The sequence below is a fragment of the Thalassophryne amazonica genome, chromosome 4 (genome assembly GCF_902500255.1).
Source record: "Thalassophryne amazonica chromosome 4, fThaAma1.1, whole genome shotgun sequence".
Taxonomy (NCBI): Eukaryota; Metazoa; Chordata; class Actinopteri; order Batrachoidiformes; family Batrachoididae; genus Thalassophryne; species Thalassophryne amazonica.
The window spans coordinates 40,395,421-40,409,080 of record NC_047106.1 but is presented as its reverse complement, the minus strand read 5'-3'; the positions used below and the strand labels follow the sequence as shown (position 1 = coordinate 40,409,080).

General features: G+C 39.8%; 1 protein-coding gene across 1 annotated transcript in view; it reads left to right on the top strand.

The window, feature by feature from the left end:
• Positions 1 to 13,660, top strand: part of LOC117508088 (cytoplasmic dynein 2 heavy chain 1) — a 370,951-nt gene that overhangs the window by 105,898 nt on the left and 251,393 nt on the right. Inside the window, exons 16-24 of the mRNA XM_034167743.1 lie at positions 1,840 to 2,001; positions 2,104 to 2,202; positions 4,185 to 4,324; positions 4,748 to 4,976; positions 8,237 to 8,364; positions 9,887 to 10,002; positions 10,308 to 10,435; positions 10,610 to 10,759; positions 12,598 to 12,803. Of these exons, the coding sequence (XP_034023634.1) occupies positions 1,840 to 2,001; positions 2,104 to 2,202; positions 4,185 to 4,324; positions 4,748 to 4,976; positions 8,237 to 8,364; positions 9,887 to 10,002; positions 10,308 to 10,435; positions 10,610 to 10,759; positions 12,598 to 12,803 (1,358 nt within the window). The remainder of the gene's footprint in view (positions 1 to 1,839; positions 2,002 to 2,103; positions 2,203 to 4,184; positions 4,325 to 4,747; positions 4,977 to 8,236; positions 8,365 to 9,886; positions 10,003 to 10,307; positions 10,436 to 10,609; positions 10,760 to 12,597; positions 12,804 to 13,660) is intronic.

The window sequence follows — 13,660 nt, the reverse complement described above, 5'->3', positions numbered from 1 at the left end:
GCTGGTTAGCATGGAATGATAAATCCGTCTTTCGTAAAAAGGAGGAGTTTGGGCATAGAGTAGCCCCTGATCCATCAGAATTCCAGCGCACGCAGTTGTCAGCAATTGACAAGGCATGGAGCTCTTCAACGTGCTTTGCGGATGAAATAGCAGTGAGGAATGCAGTCTTAATTGACAACCAGCTGAGGTCACTGGCAGCCAGTGGCTCAAATGGCGAAGAGCATAAACCTTCAAGAACTATTGGAAGATTCCAGGATGCAATCCTCGGAGGCCGAAGGCGAAGAGCACCTCTTAAAAAGCAACATATCAGGGGGTGCGATTCTATTGATTGACCATCTACCATAATGTGGTGAGCAGAGACAGCAGCAACATAAGCTTTAATTGTGGAGACAGAAAGACATCTGTCAAACAACGAATGAAGATAGCTAAGTAGCACTGGCACAGGACAACGCTCAGGGTCCACGCCTTGCGTACTGCACCAATGGGTAAAAAGCTTCCATCTATTGCTGTACAATGCCCTAGTGGAGGGCGCATGGGCATTCAGTATAGTCTACACTACAGCTTGATCACAAGAGCTCAACATGCAGTCTGTCCCTTCAGGGGCCACACGTACAGTTGAAGATGCTCTGGGTGAAGATGCCAAATGTTCCTGTTCATCTGCGACAAAAGGTCCCTCCTCCATGGGAGAGGCCACGGCTCTCCGCTGAGAGTGTCAGAATCATGGGAAACCATGTCCTGCCTGCCCAGTACGGTACTACTAGCAACACTTTGTGATCGGTTGTGCATATTCTGTGTAGTATCACCGTGATCAGCGGAAGAGGGGGAAACACATATAGTAGACAGGCTGGCCAAGGGTGAGCCAGTGCATCCTGGCCCAATGGGCTGTGTGGTTCTGAGAGAGAGAACCACAGGCGACACCGTGTTCTGGTGTTCGAGGCAAACAAATCGACGTCTGCCTTGCCAAACCTGTCCCAGATGAGCTGAACCACATCCGGGTTGAGGCGCCACTCGCCTGTTGGCGGTTTCTGATGTGAGAGAAAATCTGCATCGTGGTTCTACACACCCGGCAGATGCACAGCCCCGAGACTCAGCATGCGAGGCAAAGCCCACTGGAGAAGTTCCTGAGTTTCCCTCAGGGAGTGAACAGATATGGTACCTCCTTGATGGTTTATATTGTACACTGTCAGTGTGTTGTCTGACCGAACAAACACATGCTTCCACTCTAGGGCAGGAGAGAAGTGGCAGAGTTAGGCGGACAGCACGCAGCTCTAGCACATTGATGGTTGCGAGGCTCTGATCAACAAACGTTCTGACAAAAGTTTCAACCTTTTGCTTCTCATGCGAGGGATGGAAAAAGAACTGAATGCTGGGTAACGTGCGCTTATATACTGTTGCTGATGTCACCCAGGTCACACCTACTGGTGTGACTTTGTTGGCATAAGACTCGACCTCTGCGTATGTGCGCATGGAATAATCCAGGTGCTAAAGCACCGCCCTCTAGCGGTCAGAAGGAATGAAATAGAGCTACTATTTAGGTCTAAAATTTAGAGTTCTAATTGGTACAGGTGAGGACAAGTGGACCTGTTTTGGACCATCTTGGGAGTGTTATCATGCATATGAATGCAGTCAGGCCTGTCATGTTTCTTATGAAGCCTTGTTAATGCAGGGCGATTGTTTTGGCCACAGGACTCCACCATTGCTTGTTTTGCAAATTAAAATATTGTACTTTTAAACTACCATTTCCATTTGGAGGACTTATGAGATGTCACAAATCATTTGTGCCTGTTGTTGAATTTCTGTAGTCTAGTTTTGGTCTGCTTGCATCCTTATTTTTGGCAGAATCCTCACTCTCAGTCAAAGGAATCTGGTAGCAAAGTGCAGATCACCTGGGACAACCCAAAAGAGCTAGAGGTTTACATTGCCAAGCTGCAATCTGCTGCTGAGAAACTGTCCATCGAGAACAGGAACCTATGCAAATGGCATGCAGACTTCACTGAAAAGGTGGTTGCTGCTTTTATATTTTTCAACAATAACCTAGAATGTTGGTAATATTTCCCAACTTACTTTGAGGTTAGCTTTGCTTACCTGTCTCATGTTTCCCAGGTGGTGACACTGATGAATGTGGATCTACTTCGACACCAGCAGAGGTGGAAGGATGGCCTTCAGGATATCCGGACTGGCTTTGCTACTCTGGAGGCTCAGGTGTTCATTACAAGCAGAAGTCTATGACTTTGTTATTGGCTTTTAACAAACATTTTTACTGAATAAATTTTCTTTAAAGTCGTACTGTGGTAACTGGTAACATTGGCTACAACCCCTGTCAAAAATTATGGAATCACCGGCCTCGCAGGATGTTCATTCAGTTGTTTAATTTTGTAGAAAAAAAGCAGATCACAGACATGACACAAAACTAAAGTAATTTCAAATGGCAACTTTCTGGCGTTAAGAAACACTATAAGAAATCAGTAAAAAAAAAAATGGTGGCAGTCAGTAACGGTTACTTTTTTAGAGCAAGCAGAGGGAAAAAATATGGAATCACTCAATTCTGAGGAAAAAATTATGGAATCATGAAAAACAAAAGAACGCTCCAACACATCACTAGTATTTTGTTGCACCACCTCTGGCTTTTATAACAGCTTGCAGTCTCTGAGGCATGGACTTAATGAGTGACAAACAGTACTCTTCATCAATCTGGCTCCAACTTTCTCTGATTGCTGTTGCCAGATCAGCTTTGCAGGTTGGAGCCTTGTCATGGACCATTTTCTTCAACTTCCACCAAAGATTTTCAATTGGATTAAGATCCGGACTATTTGCAGGCCATGACATTGACCCTATGTGTCTTTTTGCAAGGAATGTTTTCACAGTTTTTGCTCTATGGCAAGATGCATTATCATCTTGAAAAATGATTTCATCATCCCCAAACATCCTTTCAATTGATGGGATAAGAAAAGTGTCCAAAATATCAACGTAAACTTGTGCATTTATTGATGATGTAATGACAGCCATCTCCCCAGTGCCTTTACCTGACATGCAGCCTCATATCATCAATGACTGTGGAAATTTACATGTTCTCTTCAGGCAGTCATCTTTGTAAATCTCAATGGAACGGCAACAAACAAATGTTCCAGCATCATCACCTTGCCCAATGCAGATTCGAGATTCATCACTGAATATGACTTTCATCCAGTCATCCACAGTCCACGATTGCTTTTCCTTAGCCCATTCTAACCTTGTTTTTTTCTGTTTAGGTGTTAATGATGGCTTTCGTTTAGCTTTTCTGTATGTAAATCCCATTTCCTTTAGGCGGATTCTTACAGTTCGGTCACAGACGTTGACTCCAGTTTCCTCCCATTCGTTCCTCATTTGTTTTGTTGTGCATTTTCGATTTTTGAGACATATTGCTTTAAGTTTTCTGTCTTGACACTTTGATGTCTTCCTTGGTCTACCAGTATGTTTGCCTTTAACAACCTTCCCATTTTGTTTGTATTTGGTCCAGAGTTTAGACACAGCTGACTGTGAACAACCAACATCTTTTGCAACATTGCGTGATGATTTACCCTCTTTTAAGAGTTTGATAATCCTCTCCTTTGTTTCAGTTGACATCTCTCATGTTGGAGCCATGATTCATGTCAGTCCACTTGGTGCAACAGTTCTCCAAGGTGTGATCACTCCTTTTTAGATGAAGACTAACGAGCGGATCTGATTTGATGCAGGTGTTATTTTTGGGGATGAAAATTTACAGGGTGATTCCATAATTTATTCCTCAGAATTGAGTGAGTCCATATTTTTTTCGCTCTGCTTGGTCTAAAAAAGTAACCGTTACTGACTGACACAATTTTTTTTTCCTGATTTCTTATAGTCTTTCTTAAAGCCAGAAAGTTGCCATTTGAAATGACTTTAGTTTTGTGTCATGTCTGTGATCTGCTTTTTTTCTACAAAATTAAACAACTGAATGAACATCCTCCGAGGCCGGTGATTCCGTAATTATTGCCAGGGGTTGTATAATTGAGCCTTGGAAGCTTATGTTTGGGAGGAGGATGCAATCATTCAGAATGTTTCAATATTAAAGCTATATTTTGAGATAAATGGAGAATGATTTCAGTTGTCTTTTCTAAAATGCACATCTACAATGAGTCTTTTAATGTGTCCTTTATTGTAAACATAGAATATGCATTTGTGTACAGGGCTTCAGGTCAGATGATATGCGTGCATGGCGGCAGCACTGGAATCATCAGCTGTACAAAGCTCTTGAACATCAGTACCAGATTGGACTGGAAGCTCTGAACAAAAACCTTCCTGAAATAAAGATAGATCTCATATTCAAGTCAGTACCTGTCTCCCTCTTATTTTCTCTTTCTTTGTCTTTATTGTAATCTCTTTCCCTGCTTTCTCTATTTTGTTCGTAGCAGAAAGGCTGCAACTTACTGAGAATGTTGCAGCCAGTGCCCCCACACAGATTCCAGAAATTCATATCATCCAAGTTCTTGGTACACTAACTACAACAGCATGGAATACACTTAAAATCTTACTTATAGTTTATACGGTATAGAATCATCTGGGTTCTTTTAATTGAATCCTTGCTTCAAATGTTTATGAATTGCTCAATGTTTCTAATCTGACTAAAAGTGGTCCTTGATTGGTTAACAAATTGCATACCGATTTTAAGCATGAGTTAAACACCCAGCTGAGTACTGAAGGTTTTTTCCTGAAAAGTGAAAATTTTTTCTTGTTCCCCACTTTTCGGTAGGCAAGGGCGTCTGCAGTTCCGACCTCCATTTGAGGAAGTACGAGCACGTTACTTCAGGGAGATGAAGCGATTCATCTCCATTCCAAACATGTTCAAAGGAGTCATTGCCCAGGGGGAGGAGCTTATCTTTAGTGTCATGATTGACAGAAATGCCTCTGGGTTTCTTACCATCTTCAGTAAGGCAGAGGACCTGTTTGGACATTTGCAGGCTGTACAGAGCAAATTCAAGGTGATAAGACATGATGGCAATATTATTCTATGGGATATATAAGAAAAATGTATCAAATGGATTTTTTAATGTGCATTATTTATTAAAATCCAGAGTAACTCTTTATATTTAACACTTTACATTGCTTGGAGTTGTTTGATTATATACAGTAGACGATTTTAGCCTTAGAACTCACCATGTAGTCGTGTCTGCTGTCTGTGAGAGTTGGCAGTTGTACTTTAAAAATTGCAAAACTACAGATTTTGAACTTTAGGTGCATCATTCAATACCAAGTCACCCCAGGGGGTCCCAGGCCACCCTCTCAGATCACCCTGAAAAAATTCACAGCTGCTCATTTGCTAAACTTACAGAGAAATGCCAAACATTATATCACATACATTGTATCTTTATTATTTTTGAAATTATGGAGCTTTGAAATTTCATGTAAATGTATTACATTTGACCAAACGAGCCTGTCGGTGCATTTTCCAACATTTACAGCTCCTTTGGTACGGCTTGTCCTGCTTTGAAAATCTGTGACTGGGGCTAATTTTCACTGTAGAATTCCAAAATCAATCAAAATAAGTGTATTTTAAGAACCTTTCGCTTACAAGACTCTGAAAACAGCTGAAAAGTCCATTTTAAAAAATGATATCCCTTTTGAGAGCTTCTCAGACAAATCTTATGATAGATGAAACACTCATGATTTTTTCTTATCATTTATGGCATTTTAGGGCATGTATATGCAGTAACCATATGTATTATGGGAGTTTCATGTTTCAGAATTTATAATTTTTTTAAATTAGCTTAATTTTCAGATTTCCCAAAAATTGCCCATTTCTATGTTCTGTTTTGACCATATGGGCAGTAAACCATCATTGCCATTTTTGTACTAAGTCTTCTTGTGTATCTGAAGATGATCTGACAAAAATGCAGCCAATCTCACGTTTTTTTTTTCGTGCTCCCGTGACGAAATGAGTCATATTTTCGTGATAGGGTTTTTTTAAACTCACTATTACTACCTCTACCTATGCCCCCAACCCTAACCTTAACCATATTCTCATCCTACTCCTTCCCCCCACCCTAACCATAACCACCCCGACCCCCCCCCACTTTTAATTTCGTGCAGCCATCACGAAATGAATTAGAATGAATTTGTGCTGCCGTGACGAAAATGAGGCACTTTTTGTCACAATATCACCAACCAATAGATTAATGTATATTTCATGCTGCTGAATCACGAATTGTCGTGAGACCAGGTTGCAAAAATGTGGTGTTGTTGCTGGACTTTCTTTTGGAATTATGAATGATGAGCTGTTATACTTTTGTTGCTGTACATATCCAGTCAAAATACAAATACTACATAGTTCAATGTTTTTGTCTCATAAGATTTATTTCAATAAGAAGAGTGTAGTACCCTTTCATAAATTAAAGCATGAAAGTGAAGATAACATATTTTTCAAGTCAGGCATGTTTATTGATTGGCAAAAACATGTCAATGCAGGGTCATCAGTAACATATTTTTCAGCATTGTGCCACATCAACAATTTTTCAAGACATTTATTTATCCATGAACACGTTCTTGCTGATGTCATACGCAAGACAGCAAGTACCAAAACATTCTAGTGTTACTACAATACTCTAGTGGGGGAGGTGATGGTCTAGTGGTTAAGGTGTTGGGCTTCAGACCAGAAGATCCTTGTTTCAAATCCCCGCCGGACTGGAAAATCACTAAGGGCCCTTGGGCAAGGTCTTTAATCCCCTAGTTGCTCCCGGTGTGTAGTGAGCGCCATGGATGGCAGCACCCTGACATCGGGGTGAATGTGAGGCATAATTGTAAAGCGCTTTGAGCGTCTGATGCAGATGGAAAAGCGCTATATAAATGCAGTCCATTTCCATTTATCACAGCAGAAACACAATAGTGACAAATTTTACATACACAGTAAAATCACCAGTGTAAAACTAACACCGACAGTGTTAAATTAACACTGCCAGTGTACATATAGTCCTACTCTGGCCAGAGTGGGACCATATGGTCACTGTCAGTGTTAATTTAACACTGGTGAATTTACTGTGTATAAAGTTCATGTTTTCATATGTAAAAGCTGAATATACTTGCAGATCAAATACACTTTCCATGATTTCAGCACACAATAGTTTCCACTAACTGAGCAAATCATTCAGCAATGCTGATACAAGCTAGAGTTTTAATATGCATTAAAAATGTATAACTCCAAAAGGAAGCTCAGCAACACCACCATATTTTTGTCAGATCATCTATGATAGACAAAAATATATGTTAAAAATATGAAATTGGTGGTTATCTGCCCACATGTTAAAATTAGAAGACAAAAATATGCACTTTTTGGGTAGTTTGAAAATCCCAAATATGTCATAAATGATTGGGGAAATTAATTCTGATTGCTTGCCTCATTTACCGTAGTTCTCAAAGGAAGCATTATGCTTTCAAAATTTAGAATTTTCAGGTGTCTTCAGAGTCTTGCAGGAGAAAAAGTTCATAAAATACACCTATTTTGATTACATTTTTTAATTCTACAAAAAAATTAACCCTAGTCACAGATTTTCAAAGCTCTACATGCCATATCAAAGGAGCTTTGAATATCAGAAAGTGGTCCAAAAATCTTGTTCAGCCCAGTGCATAAAAGTACTTCAAATTTCAAAGGACTGTAATTTCCAAAGTATTGCAGATAGAAACTTAATTTTGGGATTTCTCCATACTTGTATGTACTTCTATAGGAGCACCCGTGAATGTATTCAGGGGACTCTGGGAAGTTTACTGGGAAGTTTTTCTGAAACTTGGGTTGCTGATATGGAATGACACGGGTCTAACTTTTCTTTTGGCTGCTTAGTGCTGTTCATAGAATCCATGTGTCTAAGGGAATGCTCAACAGTGTATTTTAAGAATATAAATTTATCAAAATTTCTCAACCTCTAGATGAGTCATTGCATATTATGGCCTTACTGCTTTTTGTGAAGGCATATAAATGGGTTTGTAATTCTCTGTGTTCTGAAGCTCCATTTTTATTAACAGGATTTTTGTTTCACTATTACACCAGTGAACACTTTACAGTGTGTTCTCACTTTTGTTTTTTAACCAGTCAGACATCTACATTAGAAAGGGGGAACCTTTGTAGCCATGAGAATCCTTTGCTTTCGCTAGCTTTTTTTTTTCTCAGTGATTACACAAGAAAATGAGGAAACCTGTGCCACAGCCAACTTTGTAAAGTTATATATTTTTATTTATTTGTTTTTATATGCAGGAATGGGTGGTACTGGGCCAGGTAGATGTGGAAAAGTTAGTAGAGAAGCATCTGAAATCAGCACAGGACTGGGAGATGAACTTCAAGGCCCTGAAAGCTCGTGGGAAGGAGTCAGATCGTTTGCCAAGGTACACATCATACATGATCAAAACAAGTAAACAGCATAGAAAGTCATTTGAATTTGATTTAAAAAAGAGCTATAAAATATAATAACTCCTTTTCAAAAATAATGTCAGCAGCGAATAAAAGACACAACAAATGTAAAAAAAAATGAAAGAGAACATACAAATGGTTAATAGCATACAAATAATAAATGTTTATGAGTGCAGCGACATAAATATCTGCAACGACTGAAAGATGTGCATTGTGTTAGCAAGCAGTGCTCAGGTTTGCCTCTGCATTTAATAATACTTTTTATTAAATGGCTGTGACACTACGTGCTGTCTGATTGGCTGATTACCTATCGGATATTTTCCCAAATTCTTAGGGGTTACCATGACAATCGCTCCGCAACACGTATTTTCATTACAAACCACAAAGCTAAAAACACGATTAGAAAAACAACGTCGGACATGAACGTATTCAGTAAATATCTAAACAGCGTTGGAAAAAACACACAGATTGAAAGCTTACCAGCTAACGACTGGACGATCTGTTAGCAAGTTCTTCATGGAGGTTAACAAAGCGAACGAACTCAACACCGTCAGCAGCACATTCAGGCGATACTGTAAGTTTGCATGTTCATACATATATATATATATATATATATATATATATATATATATATATATATATATATATATATATATATATATATATATATATATATAACAGCCATATAATAAACAAATTATATGGCTCACTATTATATTCCTCACTTGCTCTGTCTGTACAGGGATATCAGACAGAGGTGTAAGTACGGGCCGAGAGTCAGGCAGGTCCGTGTAAAAAACACTGAGGTCTGATATTTCCCCGTACAGACCTCTCACTCGGTTGATAATCCTTTATTCACCTGTTCAGTGGTGACAAGAAGCAGTTTGCGTTATTTTTCACCCGTACACTAACATAAATTAGCCAGTCAGATTCTGCTTGTTAGCGCATTGTTTCCATTACCAATAAATAATCTTCCCTTTAAGTGTATTTTTTCCCAAGTGGCAAGATGACCCCCACCACCACCACCACCACCACAACATCTAAAAATAGAACCTAGGTTGTAATATTTAATATTCTCCTTTGACATGTTCTTCCTGTGTCTGCATGTTACTGTGGGTACTCTGGTTTCTTCCCACTCCAGAGACCATCAATCAAATGAGCTTTAATCAATACTTGTTTGTAGGTTTTAGCAATGTGTTGCTGGCAACCTGTTCTGGAGGTGTCCCAAGTGTCCCCCCACTGTATGCTGGGATAATGCTTCAACTCTCCATTTCCCCTTATAGGATAAGTTGAAGAAAATGTTTTCTCAACTTTTGGTGCATGTTCAAGATTTTCATCCACATTAGCCCTTTTAGAATTTAATCCAGTTATGTTTTCTTGAAAAAGTGTTATTTGTAAATGACATCACAAGTCCAGAAAATACCTTGTGAGTCATGCATGCGGGTTATGTTCTTTTTTCTGTTCCTTTTTCACAACCTCTCCCTCTACATCTACCAGTCAGGAGAGTGTCGACTGTATCCTGGTCAACTGTGAACCAGTAAAAGCTGTTATCGATGACCTCATCCAAAGGCTATTTGAAACCTTGCTCATGTCACTCAGAAAGTCTGTCCAAGGTAAAAACAAATTCCTCATTTGTTGAATGAGTTTTGTCATTGTCGAATGATACATGATAAATGTCTCCTTTTCGATGTTAAAATTGCTTCTTTATCATTAACAACCCAAATGTCTTCCCTCTCACCACCAACCACCCAACCACACACTTTTTTGTTTATTTAGCAGAAGTCAGCCCTTGTAATAAGGTCCTCCTTTTTGTTTCCACTTTCGTTTTTGTTTTTGCTTTCCATACATCTCTCTCTTGCTCTCTCTCTCTCCTCTACCTTTTTTTTTCATCCCCCCACCCCGTTTGATGTGTATCCAGGCCACACACAAAACATAGACAGTTTTGTGTCAGAGTCAATAAAGGCCTTGTGCACCCGCCCAGAGACCATGGAAGAGATTAGTTTGGCCAATGGCAAATATAAGCAAATATTAACCCGCAAACCTGAAGTAAGACAAGCACACTCCTAATCTCTGCCGTGCACTTTTTTCATTAATAACACTGATGTGTGAGGTTTATGTAATTTGGTTATGTCAGTGTTATAAGGCATTTTTCATTTTGTAAATAATTTTAGGTGATTATGAACATGCACGTTGTTCATGTAGACATGTGTCTGTGTTTAGATCCTACCTGAGTTCCAGTGTGCTGAGGAGAAGAACCGCTTACTGCGAGCAGTGGCTGGGGCAGGCCTGGACTCTCTCACTTCTCTGAAAGCGAAATGGGACAAACTGGAGCTTGTTATGGAGAGCCACCAACTAATGATCAAAGAACAGGTCTCACACACACAAACACAAAAAGTATCATGCATTGATGGCTTGAAGACTTCTGAGTCCTCTCTGTGCTATTTCATTTAATTTAATTAGCTTATAATGCGCCAAATCACAGCAAAAGCCGTCTCAAGGCACCTTACATAAAGCAAGTCAACATAAAATTGAGTAAATAATTAAAAATGAATAAAAAATTCAAATACATAAATAAAAACAGAAGTAAAAGAATAAAACAAATAAAAATAAAAACTATCCATAAGAAAGAGAATAAAAATAGGTTTTGAGTCTTGACTTAAAAATGTCCACAGACTCAGACTGCCTCACGGTCGCAGGAAGACTGTTCCACAGGGTGGGTGCACGATACGAAAAGGCTCTTTGACCTGCTGACTTCTTCACCCTGGGAACACAGAGAAGTCCTGCATCCTGCGACCGCAAAGCCCGGGCCGGCATGTAGAGTTCCACCAGATCAGCCAGATAAGATGGTGCCAGTCCATGAACAACCTTATAAGTCAATAACAAAACCTTAAAATCTGCTCTCACAGAGACAGGGAGCCAGTGCAAAGATGCCAAAATGGGTGTGATATGTTCAGACCTTCTGCTACGTGTCAGAAGTCTGGCGGCAGCGTTCTGAACCAGCTGAAGACCCCTAATGCTGGACTGTGGTAACCCTGAAAATAGAACATTACAATAATCTAGAAGAAACAAAAGCATGAATCAGGGTCTCAGCATCAGCCATGGACAGGATGGGGCGGCTCCTCGCTATATTTCTCAGATGGAAAAAAGCAGTCCTAGTAACATCCCTGATGTGGAGGTCAAAAGACAACATGGGATCAAAAATTACCCCAAGGTTCCTCATTTTGTCCGTATGATGTATGACACAGGAACCCAGGCTGAGCGCCAGCTGGTCAAACTGATGCCGATGTCTCGCTGGACCAAGAACCATCATTTCAGTCTTATCAAAGTTTAAAAGTAGGAAGTTACTAGACATCCAACTTCTCACTGATAGAAGACAGTCCTCCAGGGATTTTATGGGAGTGAGATTTCCCGCAGTTATCGGCATGTACAACTGAGTATCATCAGCATAACAATGAAAGGCAATCCCAAAACTCCGCAGTATATGCCCAAGGGGTGCCACATACAGGGAGAAAAACAAGGGGCCTAAATCAGATCCCTGTGGAACCCCAAATCTCATGTCAGCAAGGTCAGAGGTAGTGCCATTATACAAGACACATTGAGAACGACTGGACAGATATGACGTCAACCAGGCAAGGGCACTTCCAGTAATCCCAAAAAAAATTCTCCAACCTATTGAGCAAAATATGATGATCCACGGTATCAAATGCAGCACTGAGATCTAACAACACCAAAACCGTACTGGTGTCTGAGTCCATTGCTCGCAGAAGATCATTCACAACTTTAGTGAGCGCTTTCTCTGTGGAGTGATATTTCCTAAAAGCAGACTGCAACGGCTCAAAAAGATCATTCTCAGTGAGGTGGTCTATGAGCTCCCATGAAACCACCTTTTCTAAAATTTTGGAACAGAATGATAGATTTGATATCGGCCTGTAATTTTTCAATACACTAGGGTCAATATTAGATTTCTTAAGTAATGGTTTAATCACTGCTGATTTAAAACATTTCGGAAAAAATCCAGAGGTTAATGACAGATTAATCATTTCCAGCACAGTCGGCCCAAGAGTGGGCCACAGGTCCTTAAACAATTTTGTTGGTATGGGATCAAATAAACAGGTTGCGCTTTTTGTAGACGCCACAAGTTTCATTCATTTGTTCATCTATTCATTTGTTTATGTGCTCCTCACTTTTGTGCTTTTGGGCTCTCCTAGGTGGATGTAATGCGAGGCAATGTGGAAGGTTATATCCATTCCTACATGGCCGATCTGGAACGATTTAAAGCTCGCTGGGACCAGCTAAAACCCAAAGATGAGATTCTGGAGACTGGCGATGAAGCTGCCCTTCTTGGCTGCCTACAGACCATCAGAGACAAACATGAAGAGTTCCAAGATTTGGAGATCATCCGCAATAAACTCCTGTAAATTTTACATTCTTTTTCTTTTTATAAATTTTTAATGTTTACTGAAATAATTAGCATAGCTCATAAGTATCTTGGAGCTGATCAGTGGATGAGCCTTTCCATTTTGATGGTTGTTTTCTGTTTTCTTCCATGCGTCTCTGGTTGTTTTGTCCATGTTAAAGTATTGGAGATCATTGTAGATGAACAGCCTATAATTTTTTGCACCTGCGTATAAGTTTTCCCCTCTCCAATCAACTTTTTAATCAAACTATGCTGTTCTTCTGAACAATGTCTTGAACGTCCCATTTTCCTCAGGCTTTCAAAGAGAAAAGCATGTTCAACAGGTGCTGGCTTCATCCTTAAATAGGGGACACCTGATTCACACCTGTTTGTTCCACAAAATTGATGAACTCACTGACTGAATGCCACACTACTATTATTGTGAACACCCCCTTTTCTACTTTTTTTTTTTACTAATAGCCCAATTTCATAGCCTTAAGAGTGTGCATATCATGAATGCTTGGTCTTGTTGGGTTTGTGAGAATCTACTGAATCTACTGGTACCTTGTTTCCCATGTAACAATAAGAAATATACTCAAAACCTGGATTAATCTTTTTAGTCACATAGCACTACTATTATTCTGAACACTACTGTACATCCATTACCTTCATCATTTTTGGTAAAAGCTCCGGTTAAATAATTTGTTTAAAAAAATCAAATTTTCTGAACTGTTAAAAAATCAGGTTGAATTACTAGCACTTCTGTAAAAGAGTGCAACACTGTGTGCTTACTTAAGCAGCTTCACAATGCATCACACTCTGTTTACCTGCACACACTGGGCCTCATGTATCAACGTTGCGCGCTTGTGGCGTAA